The sequence below is a fragment of the Pristis pectinata genome, chromosome 1 (assembly GCF_009764475.1).
Source record: "Pristis pectinata isolate sPriPec2 chromosome 1, sPriPec2.1.pri, whole genome shotgun sequence".
In the NCBI taxonomy this organism is placed as follows: Eukaryota; Metazoa; Chordata; class Chondrichthyes; order Rhinopristiformes; family Pristidae; genus Pristis; species Pristis pectinata.
The window spans coordinates 148,740,008-148,767,163 of NC_067405.1; the positions used below are offsets into that span (position 1 = coordinate 148,740,008).

The following is a 27,156-nucleotide window of genomic DNA, read 5'->3' on the forward strand; positions in this document are numbered from 1 at the left end:
CACATCCATGCTGACAGTTTTGGTCCACCTAACACTAATCCCACTTGTCCACATTAGGACCATATCCTTCTACACTTTGCCTATTTAAGTACAGTGATTAAATATAGTGATTGCATCCAATTCCACACCTCCTGTCCTGTGAGTTCCAGATATCACCCACTCTCTGTTTGCTGTTTGTAGCTGGAGAGAGGGAGGGTGAGGGTTTGGTCCCGGGCGGGTTTGCAGGGCTGTAACTGATGCCATCGGTGGTTGAAGTGTCGCCAAGAAGGAAGACCGAGAGAACCACATGTCGATCTGTGCATACACTGCAGCTGCTGACGGATGAGTGTGCAAGGTGTCTGTTGTGGGACTCGGGCGTGTTTGTTGCAGAGCTGGGGACTGACCTGTTCTCCTCTCCCTGCAGATTGTGAAGACCGGCCGTCGAGCCCGACAGTCCCAGGACACTGCGGGTGCGGAGGTGAGTGTGTGAATGTGCGGCTACTTCCCCACCAGCCTTTCTCGCCAGTGCAAAGGGTGACTGTCAACAATGCTACAAAAGGTGGTGTGGGACTGGTCCCGCCCCACCCCAGGGTTCTGACCCTCTGGAGGACGGGTCCCGCTCCACCCCAGGGTGCTGACCCTCACTGGGGGCGGGTCCCGCTCCACCCCAGGGTGCTGACCCTCACTGGGGGCGGGTCCCGCCCCACCCCAGGGTGCCGACCCTCACTGGAGGACGGGTCCCGCCCCACCCCAGGGTGCTGACCCTCACTGGAGGACGGGTCCCTCCCCACCCCAGTGTGCTGACCCTCACTGGTGCCGGGTCCCTCCCCACCCCAGGGTGCTGACTTTCACTGGGGGAGGGGGGGGGCGGGTGGGTCCTTCCCCACCCCAGGGTGCTGAGCCTCTGGAGGATGGGTCCCGCTCCACCCCAGGGTGCTGCCCTCACTGGGGGACGGGTCCTGCTCCACCCCAGGGTGCTGACCCTCTGGAGGACGGGCCCCACTCCACCCCAGGGTGCCGACCCTCACTGGGGAACTGGTCCCTCCCCTCTCACAGGGTGCGGACTCTACCTGTGACTCTGGCCCCTACCCTGAAGGGGCTGCCCTCTGTGTGTACATTCAAATCGATCAGAGACTTTGCAGTTGTTGCAGACTGCCAGGAACAGTAATGTTATTGTTGCTCTGCCTTACAACCTATATAGGGTAAAAATGGGTGCGTTGTTGCTTTAAATAACCAAATAAGTGAAGCTTCCTGGAGAGCTGGTCTCTGGTGAGCTGATTCCAGTCGACAGCTCCAGAAGAATGTCAGATATGTTGCTGGGCTGCTGATGCCAAATTAGGCCAAGTGTCCGCTAATGGCGGGAGTCTCAAGGCCCCGTTGACCCTACCTCCAAGTAAAACATACTCCTTTCCTTAGGGAGGCGTTGTTGAATTGTCCTGTCATGGGTGTCAGTGTATTACTGAGGACACGCGTCATCTCACTCATGCTGGCTGTGGACAGAGCTTGCAGTGTGCTGGGAGAGTCGGGATTGACTACAAGTGTCTTGTTGTTCCCAGAGAGGGGAGTGGGCCGAGTGAAATCAGCCTCACAAAACCCAGTGGAATTGGAATTGGTTTATTATTGTCACTTGTACTGAGGTACAGTGAAAAACTTGTCAATTCATTACACAGTGCACTGAGGTAGTACAAGGGAAAACAATGCAGAATGCAGAGTAAAGTGTTACAGTTACAGAGAAAGTGCAGTGCAGGCAGACAATAAGGTGCAAGGTCATAACGAGGTAGATTGTGAGGTCAAGAGTCCATTTTATCGTATTAGGGAACCATTCAATAGTCTTATAACAGTGGGGTAGAAGCTGTCCTTGAGACTGGTGGTATGTGCTTTCAGGCTTTTGTATCTTCTGCCTGATTGGGGGGGAGGGGGAGAAGAAGAGAGAATGTCTGGGGTGAGTAGGGTCTTTGATTATGCTGGCTGCTTTACTGAGGCAGCAAGAAGTGTAGGCAGAGTCCGTGGAGGGGAGGCTGGTTTTCCGTGATGTGCTGGGCTGTGTCCACAACTCTCTGCAGTTTCTTGCGGCCACAAGCAGAGCAGTTGCCGTACCAAGTCGTGATGTTTTATAGATTTTACAGATAGGATGCTTTCTATGGTGCATCGATAAAAGTTGGTGAGTGTCAAGGGGGACGTGCCAAAATTCTTTAGCCTCCTGAGGAAGTAGAGGTGCTGGTGAGCTTTCTTGGTGTGCGGTTCTAGAGCAGTTTAAACATGCAGCACACTGAGAAAGTGGTCAAACTGTTGGAGAGGGCAAGGGGAGAGTTGCCAGATCAGCAGGAATGAGGGACTGCTGTTGCGTGGAGGACTGGAGAAGCTGGGCTTGGTAAGGTGCAGGGATGAGGTGGCCTCAGGTGTACGTACAGACAGAGACACAAGAGACTGCAGAATCTGGAGCAAAGAAACTCAGCGGGTCAGGCAGCATCTGCAGAGGGAAATGGACAGTCAATGTTTTGGGTCAAGACCCTTCAGGACTGAAAGAATAAAGGGAGGTAGTCTATAAAAAGGTGAGGGGGAGTGGTGGAGCAAGAGCTGGCAGGCGATAGGTGAATCCAGGTGAGGAGAGGTTGATTGGCAGATGGAGGAGAGAAGGGTGGATAGAGACAGAGGCTGGGAGCTGATGGCTGGAGGTGACAAAGGTTTGCAGATGGTGGAATCTGATGGGAAAGGAAGGTGGAACCAAATGAGGGGGGTGGGGAGGGCAGATGGGAACAGTGGGAGGAAGGGACCCAGTGGGAGGGGGGTGTGGGTCATGGGCAGATGGAGCAGGTTGGGTTGGGGAAAGAAACAGGGTGATGGGGACATGGTGGGGGGTGGAGTTGGAAAGCAGTGTGTGTGTAGGAGGAAGTGGGTAGATCAGGAGAAGAGGGACAGTGGGGGAGCAGGTTACCTGATATTAGAGAATTCAGTGTTCATGTTGTTGGATTGTAGAGTACCCAGGCGGAATATGAGGAGCTGTTCCTCTAGTTTACATTTAGCCTCAGCCTGGCAGTGGAGGAGGCCGGGGACAGATGGGTCAGTGTGGGAATGGGGAGGGGAATTAAAATGGCTGGCAACCCGGAGCTCCAGTCTTTGAATGTTGCAGGGAAAATGAAGTGGGCTGTTAAAAGGTACGTTCCACCCCAAAGTTCAGAGAGGGTGGCAGGCCATTGGGGAGGGTGCAGAGGGAGTTATCAGAATGTTCCCATGATGAGAGACTTGGGTTATTTGGAATGACCGGAGAAACTGGGATGTTCTCCATAGAGGAGCATAGGCTAAGTTAAGGTTTAATGGAAGTTTTCAGAATTATAGTGAGTTAGGATCATAAGTGAAGGAAACAACTTCCTGTTGCAGGAGGGCTGGTGACCAGCAATCACAGGTTCAAGGTGATCGTTAAAAAACCCAGGTAACATGAGGTAACTTTTAGTTACAAACCATGTTGTGATTTGGGATGTACTGCACAATAGGGCCATGGAAGCAGATTCAGTCACAGCTTCCGAATGACTAAGGTGTGGGTAAAGTTGGAAAGCTGTTAAAAAGACAAAGGTTCAATACGTAGAGACAAAGGCAGCCGTGAGCCACATGAGGAGCTATTCTGGTAGGTGGTCAAAAGTTGTCTCAAAATGATGGGTTCTGATGAGATCCTTCAAGCCAAGAGAAGCAAAGGGATTTCAGGAGGGAATTCTGGGGTTTTGGATTTTGGTTGCTGAAAGCACGGCCTCCACTGGTTAAAGTTGAGTGTATTCAGGAGGCCAAGACGCAAGGGTGCAGAAATGTCGGCGTTGCAGGCCTGGAATTGATTACAGAGATGGGGAGAGATCGGGCATGGAGGGATTTGAAAATAAAGATGAGAATTTAAAAATGCTTAAATTCAATATGGTTATCTGGGTTTATAAGTTGAGAGATGACAGGTGCATGGGATGGCGTAAGTTTAGACACAGTATGTTTTGGGGTTTGAGTTTATAGAGACTGGAAGATGGGAGACATCCAAAGATGCGTGTGAGTCCAAGGATCCTTAAAGGTGGCAGCACAGATAGATAACATGGTTAAGAAGGCAATGGGAGGAACACTGGCCTTCATTAGCTGGGGCATTGAGTACAAAAGCAGGGAGGTTATGCTAAACGGTCAGACCTTAGAACATAGAACAGCGCAGCACAGGAACAGGTCCTTTGGCCTACGATATCTGCAGTGCATTCCAGGCACCTAGCAATCTCTATGTAAAAATAAAGCTTGCCTTGTAAATAAATTTTCCCCCTCTCACCTTAAAGCTAGGCCCTCTAATATTTGACATTTCCATCCTGGGAAAATAGTCATTTATCCTATCTATGCTTCTCATAATTTTATAGATTTCTATCAGGTCTCCCTCAACTTCCGATGCTCCAGAGAAAACGATCCAAGTTTGTCCAACCTCTCCTTATAGCTAATACTGTGTAATCCAGACAGCATCCTGGTGGACCTCTCCAAAGCCTCCATATTCTTCCTGTAATGTGGTGACCAGAACTACATACAATACGCCAAATGTGGCCTGACCGAATTTTTACACAGCTGCAATATGACTTCCCGACTCTTACCCTCAACACCCTGACCAATGAAGGCAAGCACGTCATACTCCTTCTGTACCACTCTGTCCACTTGTGTTGCCACTTTCAGGGAGTTATGGGCTTGCACCCCAAGATCCCTCTGTACATCAATGTTCCTGAGGGTTCTGCCATTTACTGTATACTTTCTCTTACATTTGACCTTCCAAAAAGCAGCTTGTATGGATTAGACTGCATCTGCCATTTCTCTGCCCATACCTCCAACTGATTTATATCCTGCTGTGTCCTTTGACAATCTTCTTGACTACCTACGACTCCGCCAATTTTTGTGTCATTTGCAAACTTCTAATCAGCCCTCCCTCATTTTCATCCAAATCACAAACAACAGAGGTCCCAGCACTGATCCCTATGGAGCACCATTGGTCACAGACTCCAGTCAGAAGAACACCCCTTCACCACTACCCTATGTCTTCTATGGCCGTCAGTTTTGAATCCACTGTACCAAGTCTCCATGTATCTCAGGTGCCTTAATCTTCTGGATCAGCCCACCACCTGGGACCTTGTCAAAAGCTTTACTAGAGTCCCTGTCGACAGCATCCACTGCCCTCCCCTCATCAGTCATCTTTGCACTTCCTCAAAAAACTCAAATTTATAAGACACGACATCCCCAGCACAAAGTCACGCTAACTGTTCGGAATAAACCGATGCTTTTCCAAATGTGAGTAAATCCTATCCCTAAGAATCTTCAATAATTTTCCTTCCACTGATTTCCCTTCCCTTCCCTTCCCTTCTCACCGGCCTGTAATTTACTGGATCATCCTATTGCCCTTCTTAAACAAAGAGACAATATTGGCTATCTTCCAGTCTTCCAGGACCTTGTCTGTGACTAACGAGAATACAAAGATCTCCATCAAGGCCGCAGAAATCTCCTCTCTTGCCTCTCTCGATAATCTGGGATAGATCCCATCAGGCCCTGGGCACTAACCAGCTCAATGTTCTTCAAGAGATCTATCACCACCACCTCCTTGATTTCAACTTGCCCTAGAATATCAGCACACCCCTCCCTGATCTCACTACCCTCCATGTCCTCCTCCTTGGTGAATACTCGTTTAGTATCTTCTCCATATCTCTTGCGCCAGGTGTAAATTCATTTCTTTGTCCTTGAGTGGAGTACTACATGCAGTTCCGGTCACCACACTATAGGAGGATGTGACGGTGCTGGAGAGGGTGCAGAGGAGAGTCACCAGGGTGTTGCCTGCGATGGAGCGGTTCAGTTATGTGGAGAGGCTGGGTCTGTTCTCCCTGGAGCGGAAGGGTTAGGAGGGGACATAAATGAGGTGTATAAAATTATGAGGCGTATAGATAGGGTAGACTACAGATTTAGAGGGGATCTGAGGGGGATCTTCTTCACCCAGGGATCAGTGAGTACCTGGAACACACTGCTGGAGAGTGTGGTGGAAGCAGAGTCGATAACAGCATTTAAGAAGTGTGTAGACGAGGACTTGAATTGCCTAGGCATAGAGCGCCATGGGCCTGGTGCTGGAAGTTGGGATTAATGGATGCCTGAAATTCTCTTGAGCAGTGTGTTCCAAGATGGTGCTGGAGTGTGGCGACTCTTTGCAAGCTGCTCCCAGCACATCCACTCATTACATCTATTATAATAGTTCTACTCATTTAAATCTATATTCTAAGACTTTAAGAATTGCTAACATTGTTCTTTTAAATATGCTTCACTGCACTTTCTCTGTAACTGTAACACTATATTCTGCATTCTGTTATTGTTTTCCCTTGTACTACCTCAATGCACTGATGTGATGAAATGACCTGTATGGATGGCATGCAAAACAAAGTTTTTCACTGTACCTCAGTACATGTGACAATAATGAACCAATTCCAAGACCAGGAAGCGGGATTGAAACCCACAAGGCCATAGAGAGAATGTGCAAACTCCACACAGACAGCACTGAAGGTCAGCATTGAACCCAGGTTGCTGGAGCTGGGTGGAGAAAGTGCAGGCAAGATTTACAATTACAGAAGTGGAAGGGTATGCATCGCGGGAAGGGATTGTCACACTCAGTCTCTTTTCTCTTGAGAGGCCATCAATATAAGTAGTCATGGAAACTTCCAGCAGGAAGTTGAGAAGAAACTTGTTTGCCCAAAGAGAGGTGTGACTGTGGAGCTCACTCCAAGGGAGAATGGTCGAGGTGGAGAGTCCAGGTGTATTTAAGGGAAGACTGGGTAATTCCATAAAGGGGAAGGGAAGAGAGGGTTCTGCTGATAGGTTTAGGTGAGGAGGCTTTAGTGGAACATAAATTCCAGTATGGACTGATGAGCCCAATGGCCTGTTTCTGTGTTACTTGTATCCTGTGCAGTGGAAAGCCTGTCACTGGACTGAATGAATCTCCTGCTGGGAAACATATTGCATGTGTAAGTGGATTTGTTTAATGCAATTCTGCAAACTTCTGGCAAGATTTGACACCAGAGAGAGGTAATTCATTCTTGGGCTGGTGCACTGGAGGAGGGTGCACTGGCCCTGTAGTGGGGCCCAGACAGTCTCGCAGAACGTTGTTTGTCCCCACTGATAAAACCATAGCCACTCACTGAGAAATGACAAATTACTGGCAAACACACAATGGTATTGGTCTATTATTGTCACTTGCACCGAGGTACAGTGAAAAACTTGTCTTACAAACTGATCTTACAGGTCAATTCATTACACAGTGCAGTTACATCAAGTTAGTACAGAGTGCATTGATGTAGCACAGGTTAAAAAAAATAATAACAGTACAGAGTAAAGTGCCACAGCTACAGAGAAAGTGCAGTGCAATAAGGTGCAAGGTCACAACAAGGTAGATCGTGAGGTCACAGTCCATCTCATTGTATAAGGGAACTATTCAATAGTCTTATCACAGTGGGATAGAAGCTGTCCTTAAGTCTGGTGGTACGTGCTCTCAGGCACCTGTATCTTCTACCCGATGGAAGAGGAGAGAAGAGAGAGTGTCCCAGGTGGGTGGGGTCTTTGATTACGTTGGCTGCTTCACCAAGACAACGAGAGGTAAAGACAGAGTCCAAGGAGGGGAGGCTGGTGTCCGTGATGCGCTGGGCTGTGTCCACAACTCTGCAGTTTCTTGTGGTCCTGGGCAGAGCAGTTCCCATACCAAGCCGCGATGCATCCAGATAGGATGCTTTCTATGGTGCATCGGTAAAAGTTGGTGAGAGTCAAAGGGGACAAACCAAATTTCTTTATCCTCCTGAGGAAGTAGAGGCGCTGGTGAGCTTTCTTGGCCATGGCATCCACGTGGTTTGCCCAGGACAGGTTGTTGGTGACGTTCACTCCCAGGAACTTGAAGCTGTCAACCCTCTCGATCTCAGCACCATTGATGTAGACAGGTGCATGTACACAGCCCCCTTTCCTGAAGTCAATGACCAGCTCTTTTGTTTTGTTGACATTGAGGGAAAGGTTGTTGTCATGACGCCATTCCACTAAGCTCTCTATCTCCTTCCTGTACTCCGATTCATCACTGTTTGAGATATGGCCTACAACGGTGGTATCATGTGCCAACTTGTAGATGGAGTTAGAGCAGAGTCTGGCCACACAGTCATGAGTGTATAGGGAGTAGAGTAGAGGGCTGAGGACGCAGCCTTGAGGTGCACCAGTGTTGAGAATAATCGTCCTGGAGGAATTGCTGCCTATCCTCACTGATTGCAGTCTGTTTGTTAGAAAGTCAAGGATCCAGTTACAGAGGGAAGTGTTGAGTCCTAGGTCTCGGAGTTTGGTGACAAGCTTGCTTGGTATTATAGTATTGAAGGCAGAGCTGTAGTCAATAAACAATAGTCTAATGTAAGTGTCCTTACTGTCCAGATGCTCCAGAGCTGAGTGAAGGGCCAGGGAGATGGCATCTGCTGTAGACCTGTTTCGCCGATAGGCGAATTGCAATGGGTCCAGGTTGTCTGGGAGGCTGGATTTGATGTGTGCCATGACCAACCTCCCAAAGCACTTCATGATGGTGGACGTCAGAGCCACTGGTCGGTAGTCACTGAGGCATGTTACCTTGCTTTTCTTTGGTACCGAGATGATAGTGGTCTTCTTAAAACAGGAGGGAACCTGAGATTGAAGCAGGGAGAGGTTGAATACATCCGCAAATACTTCTGCCAGCTGATCAGCACAAGGTCTGAGCACATGGCCCGGGACACCATCTGGGTACATCTCTGTTGAAAGGATTTGTAAACGTTCCAATGCATATTTAGACACAAGTTGGCAGACAGGAAACCAAGCGTAGGAATAAACGTGTATTTTTTCCAATGTGTGACAAGTGGGGTTTCACAGGGATCAGTGCTAGACTGATTTGTGGAATGGCAGGACCTGTGTATAAAGAGAGATTGGGTCGAGTAGGCCAATATATTCTCTGGAATTTGAGAGAATGAGAGGGATTTCTAACAGACTGGACAGATTGGATGCAGGAAATATGTTCCCGATGGGTGGGGAATCCAGGGCCAGGGTCACAGTCGAAGGGATGAGCTGAGAGATGAGGAGAAATTTCTTCTTCCGGAGAGTGATGAACCTGTGGAATTCTTTGCCACAGAGCAGTTGAAGCCAAATCATTAAATGTATTCATGAGAGGTTGAATATTGTTCTTAGTGCTAACCGGATCAAGGGATGGGAGAGAAAGCTGGGACAAGGGATTGAAGTTGGACAATAGGCCACCATTGTGTTGTGCAGGCTCAAATGATCCAATGGCTTACTTACATATTCGTAGAGTTATGCAGCATGGAAACAGGCCCTTCGGCCCAACTCATCCATGCCGACTGAAGTGCCTACCTGAGCTTGACTCATCTGCCTGCGTTTGGCCCGTATTCCTCTGAACCATTCCTATCCATGGACCTGTCCAAATGTCTTTAAAACATTGTAATTATACCGGCCTCTACTACTTCTGGCAGTTCGTCCCACATACCCGCCACCCGCTGCGTGAAAATATTTCCCCTCAGCTCCTTTTTTAAATCTTTCCCCTCTCACCTGAAACCTATACCCTCTAGTTTTACACTCCCCTACCCTGGGGAAAAGACTGTAACCATTACCCTGTCTATGCCCCTCATGATTTTATATACTACAAGGTCACTCTCAGTCTCCGTAGAACCATAGAACGATACAACACAATACAGGCCCTTCAGCCCACCATGTTGTGCCGACCTTCAAACCACACCTAAGACTATCTAACCCCTTACTCCCACATATCCCTCTGTCTTAAATTCCTCCATATGCTTATCTAACAACCTCTTGAACTTGACCAACATATCAGCCTCCACCACCACCCCAGGCAGTGCATTCCATGCACCAACCACTCTCTGGGTGAAAAACCTCCCTCTGCTATCTCCCTTGAACTTCCCACCCATTACCTTAAAGCCATGCCCTCTTGTACTGAGCATTGGTGCCCTGGGAAAGAGGCCCTGGCTGTCCACTCTATCTATTCCTCTTAATATTTTGTATACCTCTATCATGTCTCCCCTCATCCTCCTCCTCTCCAATGAGTAAAGCCCTAGCTCCTTTAGTCTCTCCTCATAATCCATGCTCTCTAATCCAGGCAGCATCCTGGTAAATCTCCTCTGCACCCTATCCAATCCCTCCACATCCTTCCTATAATGAGGCGACCAGAACTGGACACAGTACTCTAAGTGTGGTCTAACAAGAGTTTTGTAAAGCTGCATCATTACTTCGCGATCCCCCGATTTATGAAAGCTAACACCCCATAAGCTTTCTTAACTACCCTATCCACCTGTGAGGCAACTTTCAGTGATCTGTGGATATGAACCCCCAGAACCCTCTGCTCCTCCACACTGCTCAGAATTCTGCCATTTACCTTGTACTCCGCCTTGGAGTTTGTCCTTCCAAAGTGTACCACCTCATACTTCTCCGGATTGAACTCCATCTGCCACCTCAGCCCAGCTCTGCATCCTATCAATATCTCTCTGTAAGCTTCTACAGCCCTCCACACTATCCACAACACCACTGATCTTTGTGTCATCTGCAAATTTGCTAACCCACCCTTCCACCCCCTCATCTAAGTCATTAATAAATATCACAAAAAGTAGAGGTCCCAGGGCCGATCCCCGTGGGACACCACTAGTCATAGCCCTCCAATCTGAACGCACTCCCTCCACCACAGCCCTCTGCTTTCTACAGGCAAGCCAATTCTGAATCCACACGGCCAAGCCTCCCTGGATCCCTTGGCCTCTGACCTTCTGAAGAAGCCTACCATGCGGAACCTTGTGAAACGCCTTACTAAAATCCATGTAGACCACATCCACTACACTACCCTCATCAATCTTCCTGGTCACCTCCTCAAAGAACTCTATCAGGCTTGTGAGGCAAGATCTTCCCTTCACAAATCCATGCTGGCTGTCCCTAATCAGTCCATGATTCTCTAAATGCTCATAGATCCTATCTCTTAGAATCCTTTCTAACAGCTTGCCCTCCACAGATGTAAGGCTCACTGGTCTGTAATTCCCTGGACTATCCCTACTACCTTTTTTGAATAAGGGGACAACATTTGCCACCCTCCAATCCTCCAGTACCATCCCCGTGGACAACGAGGACTCAAAGATCCTAACCAACGGTTCAGCAATCTCCTCCCTAGCCTCACGAAGCAGCCTGGAGAATATTCCGTCAGGCCCTGGGGACTTATCTGTCCTAATATTTTCTAACAGCTCTAACACATCCTTTCTCTTAATATCTACATACTCTAGAACATTACCCTTACCACCACCGTCCTCAGCGTCATCAAGACCCCTCTCCTTGGTGAATACTGAAGAGAAGTATTCATTGAGAACCTCACCCACTTCCACAGCTTCCAGGCACATCCTCCCACCTTTGTCTTTAATCAGACCTACCTTTACTCTAGCCATCCTTCTGCTCTTCACGTACGAGTAAAAAGCCTTGGGATTCTCCTTAACTCTACTCGCCAAAGCCTTTTCATGTCCCCTTCTCGCTCTCCTCAGCCCCTTCTTAAGTTCCCTCCTTGCTACTCTATATTCCTCACGAGCCCTGTCTGATCCTTGCTGCTTACATCTAATGTATGCTGCCGCCTTCTTCCTAACTAGTTGTTCCACCTCTCTTGTCACCCATGGTTCCCTCACCTTACCATTCCTTCTCTGCCTCACCCCGACAAATTTATCCCTAACATCCTGCAAGAGATCCCTGAACATCGACCACATCTCTATAGTACATTTCCCTTCAAAAATGTCATCCCAATTTACACTCTCAAGTTCTCGCTTTATAGCCTCATAATTTGCCTTTCCCCAATTAAATATCTTCCCGTCCTCTTTGCTCCTATCCCTGTCCATGACAATGCTAAAGGTTATGGAGCAGTGGTCACTGTCCCCCAAATGCTCACCCATCGATAGATCTGTCACCTGACCTGGTTCATTACCTAAAACTAGATCTAATATGGCATTCCCTCTAGTCGGCCTGTCAACATACTGTGACAGGAATCCGTCCTGGACACTCTTAACAAACTGCGCCCCGTCTAAACCTTTGGCACTAAATAGGTGCCAATCAATATTTGGGAAGTTGAAGTCTCCCATTATAATAACCCTGTTATTTTCGCATCTTTCCAAAAACTGCCTCCCAATCTGCTCCTCAGTATCCCTACTGCTTCCGGGGGGCCTATAGAATACTCCCAGTAGAGTAACTGCCCCTTTCTTGTTCCTAACTTCCACCCATATTGACTCTAGAGAGGATCCTTCTAAATTATCTACCCTTTCTGCAGCTGTAACAGTGTCCCTGACCAGTATCGCCGCCCCTCCTCCTCTTCTCCCCCCCTCCCTATCCCTTTTAAAACACTGAAATCTGGGGATATTCAATATTCATTCCTGCCCTGGTGTCAGCCATGTCTCTGCAAGAGCCAAAATATCATAGTCCCATGTACTTATCCAAGCTCTCAGTTCATCTCCCTGATTCCTGATACTTCTTGCATTTGAGTAAATGCACTTTAAGCCCATCCACCTTACTACTTTTATAGCCTGTACACCTTACTACTTTTATAGCCTATGCTTCTCCTTCCTGTCAGATCTGACTTTTCCCCATCCCCTTCTTCCTCTGACCTACTCCTCCGGTTCCCACCCCCCTCGCAAACTAGTTGAAACCCTCCCAAACCACCCTAGCAAACCTGGCTGCAAGGATATTGGCCCCCCTCGGGTTTGGGTGTAACCCGTCCTCTCTGCACAGGTCCCACCTTCCCCTGAAGAGATCCCAATGATCCAAAAATCTAAAACTCTCCCTCCTGCATCAACTTCTCAGCCAAGCGTTTATTTGCCATCTCCTCCTATTCCTACCTTCACTATCGCGTGGCACTGGCAGCAATCCTGAGATCGCTACCCTTGAGGTCCTGTTCTTCAGCCTTCTGCCTAGCTCGCTAAACTCACTTTTCAGGACTTCATCCCCCTTCCTACTTATGTCATTGGTACCAACATGAACCACGACTTCTGGCTGTTCTCCCTCCCTCTCAAGAATCCTGTGGACCCAATCAGAGACATCCCGAAACCTGGCACCTGGGAGGCAACATACCATCCGGGATTCGTGCTCACTGCCACAGAACCTCCTATCTGTTTCCCTGACTATCGAGTCCCCTATCACTACTGCCTTCTTCTCCTCCTTTCCCTTCTGAGCAGCAGGACCAGTCCCAGTGCCAGAGACGTGGCTACTGCTGCTTGATCCCTGCAGGTCATCCCCCTCAACAGCTTCCAAAGCGGAAAACCTGTTACTGAGGGGAACAGCCTCCGGGGTCCTCTGCTCTATCTGCCTGTTCGTTTTCTTTTTCCTTTTCCCTCCCCTGACAGTCACCATTCTATCTACTTCCTAGACCCCAGAAGTACCTGCTATAAGCAGGGGTGACTGTCTCCTGATGTACAGTATCTACATAACTCTCCCCCTCCCTGATGCTGTGCAGTGTTTGAAGCTGCAACTCCAGCTCATCATTTTTGAGCCGAAGTTCCTCCAGCCTCGAGCACTTACTGCAGACATGGTCTCCTATGCTCCCAGCCTATCCAGTCTCTCCTTATAACTCAAGCCTTCAGTCCCGGTAACATCTTTGTGGATCTGGAGGAGACCAGACTGGGAGAAGTGCAAGTGAATCACGGCTTCACCTGGAAGTAGTGTTTGGCTCCCTGGATGATGGGTACTTCTTCTACTTTCTTTGTTTCTATCTCTGGTGCTGGGTTTCTTGAGCTTTCAGGAGACCTTGTCAATATGGGAGCTACCTTTGGTTGAGGATTAGCTCATAGCATGTTACTGAACCCAGGGACAATTTAAAGACAGTGTTGCCATGTAAAACAAAATGGCTAGTCTGTCGGACCGACTAAAGGATGTTGGTGTGGGAGTGATAACTAACACGTGGACGAATGTGGGAGTGAGTGGACGAGCGTCTGTGTGAAATCTGTCATTTGGCAATGGCTTGCTATTGCATTGCATCAGATTTAAGGTAAATAGAAAAAAACTCAGCAGCAGCGATCTTTTCACTGGAAAACACAAATCAGCAAAAAACGTTGGATGTGAGATGGTAAAGCTGCTAGCAATAGAGTCACAGGGTCATACGGCAATACAGCACGGATATAGGCCCTTTGGCCCAACCAGTCTATGCTGGCCACTGTGCCCACCCAGCTCGTCCCAATTTTCTGCGTTCGGCCCATATCCCTCCAAGCCCTGCCCCTCCATGTGCCTATCCAAGTGCTATTGTACCTGCCTCACCCACTTCCTCTGGCAGCTCGTTCCATATACTCACCACCCTCTGTGTGAAAAAGTTGCCCCTCAGGTCCCTTTTAAATCTTTCCCTTCTCACCCTAAACTTATCCCCTACCCTGGGGAAAAGACTGTTACCGTCCACTTTATCTATGCCCCTCATGATTTTTTAAACTTCTATTAGATCACCCCTCAGTCTCCTACGCTCCAAGGAATAAAGACCCAGCTTGGCCAACCTCTCCCTATAACTCAGGCCCTCGAGTCCTGGCAACATCCTCGTAAATCTTCTCTGCACTCTTTCCAGTTTAACCATGTCTTTCCTATAACAGAGTGTTGGAATTGGTTTATTATTGTCAGTTGTACCGAGGTACAGTGAAAAACTTGTCTTGCATACCATTTGTACAGATCAGTTCATTACACAGGGCATTGAGGTAGTACAGGGTAAAACAATAACAGAATACAGAGCAAAGTGTCACAGCTACAGGGAAGTGCATTGCAGGTAGACAATAAGGTGCAAGGTCAAACAAGGTAGATCGTGAGGTCAAAAGTCCATCTCAACGTATAAGGGAACAGTTCAATAGTCTTGCCACCGTGGGATAGAAGCTGTCCTTGATCCTGGTGGTATGTGCCCTCAGGCTCCTGTATCTTCTGTCTGATGGGAGGGGAGAAGAGAGAATGACCCAGGTGAGTGGGGTGACCAAAACTGTACACAGTTCTCCAAGTGCAGCCTCACCAACGACTTATACAACTGCAACATAATGTCCCAACTCCTATACTCAGTGCCCTGACTGAAGAAGCCAGTGTGCTAAGCGTCTTTTTCACCACCCTGTCTACCCGTGACACCGTTTTCAATGAACTAAGCACTTGTACTCCTAGGTCCCTCTGTTCTATTACATTCCCTCGTGCCCTACCATTCATAGTACAGGTGCTAAGCTGGTTTGACTTTCCAAAATCACTTCACACTTCTCTGTATTGAAATCCATTTGCCACTCCTCGGCCCACTTCCCTCACTGATCACGATCCCCCTGTAACCTACGATAACCTTCTTCACTATCAACAACACCTTCTAATTTCATGTCATGCGCAAACTTACTGATCGAGCCTTGTGCATTTGCATCCAAATCATTGATATAAATGATGAATAACAAGGGTCCCAACACCGACCCCTGCGGCACACCACTAGTCACTGGCCTCCATTCTGAGAAACAACTTTCAACCACCACCCTCGGCTTCCTACCTCTGAGTCAATTTTGAATCCACCTCACCAGCTCTCCCTGGATTCCATGGGACCCAACCTTCCAGACCAGCCGACCATGCGGACTTTGGCCTTGCTAAAGTCCGAATGGACAACATCCACTGCCCTCCCCTCATCTACCTTTTTGGTTACCTCTTCAAAAAACTCTAAAAATGTTTGTCAAACATGACTTTCCACGTACAAAGCCATGCTGACTCCTCCTAATCAGACTCTGTCCATCCAAATGCTGGTAGATCCTGTCCCTCAGAATTCCTAGCCTGACCGGCTTGTCCTTGCTACCCTTCATTAGCCACCTTCCAGTCTTCAGGAATTTCACCAGTGGCTAACGATGAAGCAAATATCTCTTCAAGGGCCTCCGCATTTTCTTCTCCAGCCTCCCTCAGTCAGGCCCAGGGGATTTATCCACCTTAATGCACTGGAAGGCTGCAAATACCTCCTCCTTGATTATATGAATGTTCTCCAAAACATCTCCACTTGTTTCCCTTATCTCTCGAGCAACCATGATTTTCTCCCCAGTAAACACCGAGGGGAAATATTCGTTCCTAATTCCACTCATCTCCTGTGGTTCGAGACATAGGCGGCCCATGCTGATCTCCAAGGGAATCTACCCTCTCCCTGACCACCCTATTACTCTTTATGTAGCTATAGAACCTCTTGGGACTTTCCTTAACCTTACCTGCCAGATCCATCTCATAACCTCTTTTTGCCCTCCCGATTTCCCTCTTAAGTGTATTCTTAATCATTTTAAAGTCAACAAGGGATTCACTCCTAAACCCAATGTGTGCTTCCTCCTTTTTCTTGACCAGAGCCTCAATATCTGCCATGAGCCAAGGTTCCCTAAACTTGCCAGGTTTACCCTTCACTCTAATGGGAACATGCTGCCCCTGGACTCTTGATATCTCACTCTTAAAAGCCTCCCACTTGCTATTCGTTCCTTTCCCTTCAAACAGGCTCACCCAATCAACCTCTGCTAGATCCTGCCTAATTCCCCCAAAATTAGCCCTGCTCCAGTTTGAGACCCTAACCTGTGGGCCTGTCCTATCCTTTTCCATCACTATCTTAAAACTAATAGAATTATGGTCACTAGAGCCAAAGAGCTTCCTGACTGCCACGTCCCTTACCTGCCCTACCTTGTTCCCTCAGAGGAGGACCAGTATTGCACCCTCCCGAGCAGGGCCCTCTATATATTGAAACTTTCCTGGACACACTTCACAAATTCTACCCCGTCCAGGCCCTTAACACTCTGGGTAGTCCAGTCATTATACCAGGGAAATTAAAATCTCCCACTAATACCAGCCTATTATTCTTACAACTATAAGCAATTTCTCTCCACACCTGCTCCTCAAGTTTCCACTGACTACTGGGGGATCTATAATACAGCCCCAATAGAGTGACTGCTTCTTGTTTCTAAGTTCTACCCAGATGGCCTCACTGGACTTTTGGATTCCTCATGTGCATTCTCATACTAATACTTTTGGATTTGATCCAGTGAATTTCAGCAAGTCATTCAAGGCATTGACATAGTGCTTGCTGTAAGGACATTTTAATGCCTGAATTGCCAACTTACATATAACATAAAACAGTACAGCACAATACAGACCTTTCGGCCCACAATGTTGTGCCGACCTTTAAACCTTGCCTAAGACTTTCTAACCCCTTCCTCCCACATATCCCTCTATTTTAAATTCCTCCATATGCTTATCTAGCAATCTCTTGAATTTGACCAATGTACCTGCCTCCACCACCGCCCCAGGCAGCACATTCCATGCCCCAACCACTCTCTGGGTAAAAAACCTTCTTCTGATATCTCCCTTGAACTTCCCACCCATTACTTTAAAGACATGTCCTCTTGTATTGATCATTGGTGCCCTGGGAAAGAGGCGCTAGCTGTCCACTCTATCTATTCCTCTTAATATTATGTACACCTCTATCATGTCTCCTCTCATCCTCCTTCTCTCCAAAGAGTAAAGCCCTAGCTCCCTTAGTCTCTCCTCATAATGCATACTGTCTAAACCAGGCAGCATCCTGGTAAATCTCCTCTGCACCCTTTCCAACGCTTCCACATCCTTCCTATAATGAGGTGACCAGAACTGGACACAGTACTCTTAAGTGTGGTCTAACCACAGTTTTATAAGGTTGCATCATTACCTCGCGGCTCTTAAACTGGATCCCTCAACTTATGAAAGCTAACATCCCATAAGCTTTCTTAACTACCCTATCCACCTGTGAGACAACTTTCAGGGATCTGTGGATATGGACCCCCAGGTCCCTCTGCTCCTCCACACGACCCAGAATCCTGCCATTAACTTTGTACTCTGCCTTGGAGTTTGTTCTTCCAAAGTGTACCACCTCACACTTCTCCAGATTGAACTCTATCTGCCACTTCTCAGCCCAGCTCTGCATCTTATCAATGTCCCTCTGCAATCTTCGACAATCCTCTACACTATTCACAACACCACCAACCTTTGTGTCGTCTGCAAACTTGCCAACCCACCCTTCTACCCCCTCATCCAAGTCATTAATAAAAATCACGAAAAGCAGAAGTCCCAGAACCGATCCTTGTGGGACACCGCTAGTTACAGCCCCCCAATCCGAATGTACTCCCTCCATCACAACCCTCTGCTTTCTACAGGCAAGCCAATTCTGAATCCACATGGCCAAGCTTCCCTGGATCCCTTGGCCTCTGACCTTCTGAAGAAGCCTACCATGTGGAACCTTGTCAAATGCTTTACTAAAATCCATGTAGACCACATCTACTGCACTACCCTCATCAATCTGTCTGGTCACCTCCTTAAAGAACACTATCAGGCTTGTGAGACATGATCTGCCCTTCACAACGCCATGCTGGCTGTCCCTGATCAGGTCATGATTCTCTAAATGCCCATTGATCCTATCTCTAAGAATCCTTTCCAACAGCTTGCCCACCACAGATGTAAGGCTCACTGGTCTATAATTCCCTGGACTATCCCTACTACCTTTTTTCAATAAGGGGACAACATTTGCCACCCTCCAATCCTCCGGTACCATCCCCGTGGACAACGAGGACTCAACTTCATGCATATAACTCAGTCTTTCCAGATACACTTGATTCAGCAGAGTTACCTTGTAAAGCTCTGGACATTGCAGAGACTCTAACAGATGTAATGTCCTTGGTGAAGTATACACAGCCTTACAGGTTGTTTGCTAAGTAAGTCACATGGGGCACTGTGTATTCAGTTTCTGGAGAATTATAGTGAGCTGCATGGGAAACTGGAATCGTGTGGAGAAGGCTGTAGACCAGAAATCATCATGTAGTTGTGGTGGGTTTCTTCTGGCCAGTTTCTGAAGCTCAGAGTGAACTTGGGGGGAGACTTGTGTCCTGCGCTGAACATGGTGATTCTGCGGTTTATGAAACTCCAGTGCAAGTAATAGTGAGTGAAGGAAGTGGAAGTGAGAGAATGTGCTGAGAATGTTGGTTCAGCCAAGGTGAGGAAGGAGTTACTCTGAAGTGCGCAGACCTATGGACGACTTCAAAGGAGCAGATCCTGTGAAGTAAACAGTAGCTGACAATGTATCCACAGCTGCCAAGAAGGTACTAAAGCAACACACAAAGCACTGGAGGAACTCAGAGGGTCAGGCAGCATCTATGGAGGGAAATGAACAGTCAAAGTTTTGGGTCGAGACCCTTCATCTGTGCTCCAGATTCCAGCATCTGCATCTCTTGTGTCTGCCAAGAAGGTACTGACGGACGGTGCTGAATGCACGTGAAGAGCAGGGCACGGATGATGAGGTGCGGCGGTAAACAGTGCGACTGTGAGGGGAAACAAGTGGGATCTGTTGGGCTGGTGTTAATTGGCAAGGCTGGCTGGAAGACTGCTTGGTGTTCCAGCCTGTGGAATCAGCAGCAAGAAGGGCTTAAGTGTAGCTGGAAGGTGCTGGCCCAGTGCAGGGCTGCCCTTAAACCCTCCACTGCTGAACCTGGTCATTCACTTGTCTGTCATTAAAACCTCTTCCCTTTGAGGGATTTTATAAAGTACCTCACTCTGCACCTGGTATCATGAATATTTTGGGAACTTACTTTTTGCCAGGACTGGGAGCCCTGAGTTAACCCATGGAGCAGGATTTGTACCACTTTGATTTATAAGATTGATCATTGAAGGGAAAATTCACTCCTGGATGGACCTTTCTCATAACCTTCATCATAATTGGAAAGATAACCTTTCTGATCTTTGCCTAAAATCAGTTCCCAAAGGCATGATAGATACAATTGAGAGGATTCTGATTAAATCTTGAAGTAAATATCTCTTTTGCCAGGCAATTCTGAAGCTAGGGAATGACCAACACTGATTTATTAGCTTTCCTTGCAGATGCTTATCCAGGTAACAAGCATCATTGAGGTCTCCAGATGTTTTCTTGTTTTAAAGCAAAATTTAAGTTAAATGAACCAGTTATTTATTGACACATTATTGTTCTGCCTTATACTGCCTGAGTCAGGACAGGGGGTGGTGGGGACAGGTTCGGTGCTGGGATCACTTCATCACCACAGCGTGAGACTGGTACTCACAGGCAAAGGATCGGTGCTCCCAGAGGGGTGAATTAAACCACATGCTGGGAAAAGATGTGGCTGAAGGGGGCTGGAGAAGCAGCCGAGGCTCAGGAGGTCTGATGGAGAGTGAGTGAATTTGGCTGGAAAAGGGAAGTGAAAAGAATAAAGCTTGCCCACCACTGACGTAAGACTTACTGGTCCATAATTCCCAGGATTAGCCCCATTACCTTTCTTGAACAGTGAAACAACACCTGCCATCCTCCAATCCTCTGGTACCACTCCTGTGCCAGGAAGGATGCAAGTATCATTGTCAATGCCCCAGCAATCTCTTCCCTCGCCTCCCATAGTAACCTGGGGTATATCCTGTCTGGTCCTGGGGACTTATCTGTCCTAATGTTTTTCAGAAGCTCTAACACTGCCTCTTTCTTTACCTCAACATGCTCCAGCACATTAGCCTGTTCTACACTGACCTCACATTCATCAAAATCCCTCTCCCTGGTGAACACTGAAGCAAAGTATTCATTAAGGACCTCCTCTGCCTCCAGGCACATGTTTCCCCCTTTATCCCTGAGCAGTCCTACCCTCACTCTAGTTATCCTCCTGTTCCTCACGTACATATAGAACGTCTTGGGGTTTTCCTCAATTCTACTCGCCAAGGCCTTCTCATGTCCCCCTCTAACTCTCTTAAGTCCCTTCTTAAGGTCCTTCCTGGCTACCCTATAATTCTCAAGAGCCCTGCCTGATTTTTGCTTCCTAAAGCTCAAGTATGCTTCCTCCTTCCTCTTGACTAAATGTTCCACCTCTCTTGTCAACCATGGTTCCGTCACCCCACCATCCTTTCCCTGTCTCAGTGGGACAAACCTATCCAGAACCCCATGCAAGTGTTCCCTAAACAGCCTGCACATTTATAAGATATCTTTATTCGTCACACGTACATCAAAACACACAGTGAAATGCATCTTTTGCGTAGAGTGTTCTGGGGGCAGCCCACAAGTGTTGCCACGCTTCCGGTGTCAACATAGCACGTCCACAACTTCCTAACTCGTACGTCTTTGGAATGTGGGAGGAAACCGGAGCACCCGGAGGAAACCCACACAGACACGGGGAGAACATACAAACTCCTTATAGACAGTGGCCGGAATTGAACCCGGGTTGCTGTCACTGTAAACATTTGTTCCCAGTTTATACTCCCAAGATCCTGCCTAATACCGTTGTAATTAGCCCTCTCCCAGTTAAAAACTTTCCCATATCATCTGCTCCTATCACTGTCCATGGCTATGCAAAAGGTCAGGGAGTTGTGGTCAATATCTCTGAAATGCTCGCCCAATGAAAGATCTGTCACCAGATCAGGTTCATTGCCTAGTACTACATCCAGTAGGGCCTCTCCTCTGGTCGGCCTGTCCACATACTGTGTCAGGAATCCTTCCTGGACACACCGACCAAATTCTGCCCCATCTAAACCTTTTGCATGAAGTAGATGCCAATCAATATTAGGGAAGTTGAAATCACCCATGACCACAACCCTGTTATTTTTGCACCATACTTATCCATTCCTCAGTGTCCTGGTGGTTATTGGAGGGCCTATAGAACACTCCCAATAGAGTGATCGCTTCCTTCCTGTTTCTAATTTCCACCCACACTGACTCAGTAGATGATCCCTCAATGACATCCTCCCTTTCTACAGCTGTGACACTGTCCCTGATCAGCAATGCCCCTCCCCCACCTCTTTTACCTCCCTCCCTGTCCCTTTTGAAACATCTAAACCTCACAACGTCAAGCAGCCACTCCTGCCCTTGCAACAGCCAAGTCTCTGTAATGGCCACAACATCGTAATTCCATGTACTGATCCATGCTCTAAGTTCATCACCCTTATTGTTAATACTTCTCGCACTAAAGTAAAGACATTTCAACCCATCTAACTGACTGCGTTTATGCCCTCTCCACTGCCTATCCTTCCTCACAGTCTCTCCGCGTAATGCATCTACCTTTACACCAACTGCTCCATCATCTGACCCAACACTCTGGTTCCCATCCACCTGCCAACCTAATTTAAACCCTCCCCAACAGCTCCAGCAAACCTGCCCACAAGGACATTCATCCCTCTCATATTCAGGTGTATGCCATCCATTTTGTACAGGTCATACCTTTCCCAGAATAGATCCCAATGATCCACAAATTTGAATCCTTGCCCCTTGCACCAACTCTTCAGCTACACATGCGGCTGCCATATCTTCATATGCTTACCCTCACTGGCACATGGCACAGGCAGCAATCCAGAGACTACCACTCTTGAGGTCTTGCTTTATAGATTCCTTCCTAACTCCCTATATTCCCTCTTCAGGACCTCATCCCTTTTCCTATCTATGTCATTGGTACCAATGTGTACCATGACTTCTAGCTGCTCTCCCTCCCCCTTATCAATGCTGTGGACTCGATCTGAGACGTCTCTGACCCTGGCACCTGGGAGGCAACATACCATCCAGGAGTCTTGTTCTCGTCCACAGAATCTCCTCTATCTGTTCCCCTAACCAATGAATCCCCTGTCACTACCATAGTCCTCTTCTCCCCCCTTCCCTTCTGTGCCACAGAGTCATACTCAGTGCCAGAGACCTGGCTGCTGTGGCTTTCCCCTGGTAGGTTCCCCCCCCCCCCCCCCCCAACAGTATCCAAAATGATATACTTGTTATTGAGGGGAACTGACTGCCTCTTCCCTTTCCCTCCCCTGAGGGTCACCCAGCTACCTGCATCCTGCAACCTAGGTGTAACTGCCTCCCTGTAACTCCTGTCTATCATTTCAGTTTCCCAAAAGATTCCAAGTTCATCCAGCTCTAGCTCCAGTTTCCTAACACAGTCTGTCAGGAGCTGCAGCCGGATGCACTTCTCGTAGATGCAGTCGTCAGGGACACTGGAGATCTCCCTGATTTCCAACATCCTGCAAGAGGAGCAACCTCCTGCCCTGCCTGCCATTCCCACTGCTCTAAACCGTGCAATAATGAAAAAAGAGATCTTAACCTGAACCTCACCCTAGCCTCCGTTCACTTACTCCACCTCTTCACGCCAAAGCCTCAAGGTCCCACTCTGACACTGAGCCACTCACACAACGGCTGCTCCGCTTGAGCTTACCTTCTTTTTATTGGCTGTCGCTGCCCAGTTAGCTGAGCAGCGAGACTTGCTCTCCAGACTGCTTCCTGCTCTAGCTCTTGCTCCTGTAAAAAGAGTTTAATTCAGAAAGAGTGAGGTGTTGCAATTTGGGAAGATAAATGAGGGTTGGACTTTCACAGTGAACGGTAGGGCCCTGGGGGGTGTTGTAGAACAAAGGGACCTAGGAGTACAGGTACATGGTTCCCTTAAAGTGGTGTCACAGGTAGACAGGGTGGTGAAGGTGGCTTTTGGCACGGTGATCTTCATCAGTCAGGGCACTGAGTATAGAAGTTGGGATGTTATGTTGCAGTTGTACAAGACGTTGGTGAGGCTGCGTTTGGAACGTTGTGTTCAGTTTTGGTCACCCTGCTATAGGAAAGATGCCGTTAAGCTGGAACGAGTGCAGAGGAGATTTTCAAGAATATTGCCAGGACTCGAGGGACTGAGTTATACAGAGAGGTTGCAACGCACACTAAGTGCTGGAGGAACTCTGCAGGTCAGGCAGCATCTATGGAGGGAAATAAACAGTCAACGTTTCAGGTTGAGACCCTTCATTGGTATTGGTTTGGATGAGCAGGTTCAGACTTTATACTTTATTCATTGGAGTTCAGGAGACAGAGGGGTGTATAAAATCATGAAGGGCATAGATAGGGGTGAATGTACGCCGTCCTTCTCCCAGAATTGGGGAATCAAGAACTAGAGGACATGGCTTTAAGGTGAGAGGGGAGAGATTTAATAGGAATCTGAAGGGCAATTTTTTCACCCAGAGAGTGGTCAGTGTATGGAACGAGCTGCCAGGGGAAGTGAGTGAGACAGGTACATTAACAACATTTAAAAGGCACTTGGATAGGTACATGGACAGGAAAGGTTTAGAGGGATAGGGACCAAATGCAGGCAAATGGGACTGGCTTGGATGGGAATCTTGGTTGGCATGACCCAGTTGGGCCAAAGGGCCTGTTTTCATTGCTGTATAACCCTATGATTTTAATATTGGGGGTGGGTGTGCGGGACACACGTTTTAAAATTCAGGCCCAACAGACGCTGCCTGACCCACTGGGTTCCTCCAGTGTTGGTTTGAATTGGCTGTAGGTTGGGTTGGGTGGGGTTTGAATGCTCCACCTGTGTAGTCCTCTGCCGGGAGATTCTCTACACGTGGACCAGAGCCTTCATGGTTTTCACTCTTACTCTCCTCAGTGGCCTCACGTGCATCTGATTCACACCTGATGATCTTTACACTTCAGCCAGTGGGTTAAGGCTTTTATTACTTATTCATTTTTCAGAATCGAGGTGTCTCTGGCAAGGGCAACAGTTATTCCCCACCCCTCATTGCCCTTGAGAAGGTGGGGGTGAGCCACCACCTTGAACTGGTGAAGGTGCTGCTACAGAGGGAGCAGGCCAAGTAACTACTGTGCATTTTGTAGGTGATACACGCTGCAGTCAGTGTGCAGCAGTGGCGAAGGGAGTCAATGTTTAGGGTGATGGAGGGGGTGCTGAGCGAATAGGCTGCTTTGTCGGGGATGTATACAACCAAGCAACTCGAGGGTACTCCATCAGACTGACCTGCTCTGTAGGTGGAGGGAAGGTTTTAGGGTGTAAGGGGATGAGCCGCTCATCACTGGATGCCCACCTTCTCACCTGCTCTTGTAACCATGACATTTAGGTGTCACTAAAGTCACCTTTCACTGGGGCGAGTGGGGCAGAATTCTAACCACAAGGGTCTGTGAAAAATCAGTGATTTGGAATGGCATATATGTGACTCCAGACTCACCAACGTGGTTGACTCTTAACTGCCCTCTCAGTCTGGAGCAATGACGGGTGGGCAATGCTTTGCCAGCATTGTCCACATCGGGTGAGATAAAGAGAAAAATTCTCTTACTCAATGATATGAGATGCAAAGTTCTCCTCTGGAGGGGAGAGAGCTGTTACATTGCTACAAACTCCACAATGAGCTGGACTGGTGAAGATTTAGGGTGGGATATAGGGATCCAGACCATTCAGGTGGGGGTCAAGGGTAAGTTGGTGCCTGAAGAGGAAAATCATGACTGCAGAGCAGCAACTTAGAGATAAAATCAGGAACAACACACAAAGGAGCTGGAGGAAGTCAGCAGGTCAGGCAGCATCTGTGGAGGCACGCGGCCAGGCCAGGGACAGAGACTTAAACCAGAACTGGACTTCCATGTAAGGCCACAATCAGGGACAATAAGTACCGAGTTAAAATTGGAGACACTATGTCTGAAGCACAAAGTGTTCAGAACAACAGATGAATTAATAGCATAAATAGAGATGTTGGGTTTGATCTGGTAGAGATCGAGTGAGAACCAGGCTGAGAACTGTCCTTTCCCAGGGGATATGAGCTTCAGGAAAGGTGAGTAAAATGGTTCTCGTAGTCCTGCGGTAGGAAGAGACAGTGAAGGGGAAGGGCCTCTGCCCAGAATATTGGGACGTAGATGAAGTGCAGGTGAAGCTACAAAAGAGTGAGTGGCAGGAAGCAGTGGAGGGAGTGCTTTGTGAGCATCCACTGCACAGAGTGTGAACTCTGAAGTTACAGTGGCATTCAACAAGCGTCATGCAATAATTATGAGGACCTTAACCTTCACTTGGATGAGAATGCCAGACTTGGGGATGAGCTCATGGAATGCTTCTGATGTTTTACTGATCTGGCTGTGAAGTTTAGTGTTTCTATACTGATATACAGTGAGGAGAAGCAGGATATTCCAGATAAATTTATGGAAAAAGAAGATAGGAATTGGACTTGGCATCCCAACAATTTTTTTCACTGACTCCAAGTATGGAGATGTGTGAGAACATGAGTCTGATCATTGTGAAATGGCTTGAGGAGATTTAACAATGTTTAGCAAGGACAGTACATGCAAAGAATTCTCCGTGATGGTGGGAGGATGTAGTTCTTATCAACTACTCCATGGATGCCATGCCTTTGAGATTACCTTCCATGTTTTGTTAAACCCTCCTATTCTTGGAGGACATTGAGTCATAGGGAAACAGGCCCTTCTGCCCACCGAGTCCATGCTGCCCATCAGCCACCCATTTACTCTAATCCTACGTTAACCCCAATTTATTCTCTCCACATTCCCGTCAACCCTCCCCAGATTCTACCATTCACCTACACACACGTGGTCATTTACAGTGGCTAATTAACCTACCAATGTCTTTGGGATGTGGGAGGAAACGAGCATCCGGGGGAAACTCCACACACACAGCACCAGAGATTGGAACTGAACCTGGGGCTTCCGTGGTGGTGCTGCCATTTGTTTCTGAGCATTGAAATGCTTAACGAGCAGGAAGCAGACTTTTCTCAAGGAATCAGAAAATTTGTACAGCTCTGAGGCATCATATTAGGCTGCTTGAGAGCTTAGTTCAGGAGTGTACTAGGGAAGAGTGTCAAAGGGCAGAGAAAAGTCCAGGCAACAGCCTGTGAAGGTAAGTTAGTAATGTGTTGGGGGTTTTGAGGTAGCAGTCCATGAGACACATCAGTAAGCATGCCGGTACAGCAAACAATTAGGAAACCAAATGGTTTGTTGTGCTTTACTGTAAGGGGGATTGAACACAAAAGTAAACTTTACTGAGATACTACAGACCTTGGTGAGAGCACAACTGGAGTACTGTGCACAGCTTTGGTCTCTGTACTGAGAAAAGGATGTGCCTGCCTTTTTGAGGAGCCGAGTGTAATGATGGACTCCTTGAATAAAAGGCTTATTCAGGGAGGAGAGGGGGAGATTAATCTGTAACCTCGGGGGTTTAGAAGAATAAACGGCGATCTCAATAAGAGATGCAAGATTTTGAGAGGGATTGAAAGTAAATGCCAAGCGATTGCTTCCTCCGGTTGGTGTATTTGGAGGTAGAGTTGCATAATGTGGGCTTCAGCCGTTCTGTACTAAGATATCGAGAAATGTTCCTACACCTTGTAAACCTCCGGACTTCTCAGCCCCCGTAGTGGTGGAGGCCA

General features: G+C 47.8%; 1 protein-coding gene across 1 annotated transcript in view; it reads left to right on the forward strand.

The window, feature by feature from the left end:
- LOC127574997 (intraflagellar transport protein 43 homolog A) overlaps positions 1 to 27,156 on the forward strand; it is a 64,102-nt gene that overhangs the window by 2,548 nt on the left and 34,398 nt on the right. Inside the window, exon 2 of the mRNA XM_052024617.1 lies at positions 404 to 457. Coding sequence (XP_051880577.1) covers positions 404 to 457 — 54 coding nt within the window. The remainder of the gene's footprint in view (positions 1 to 403; positions 458 to 27,156) is intronic.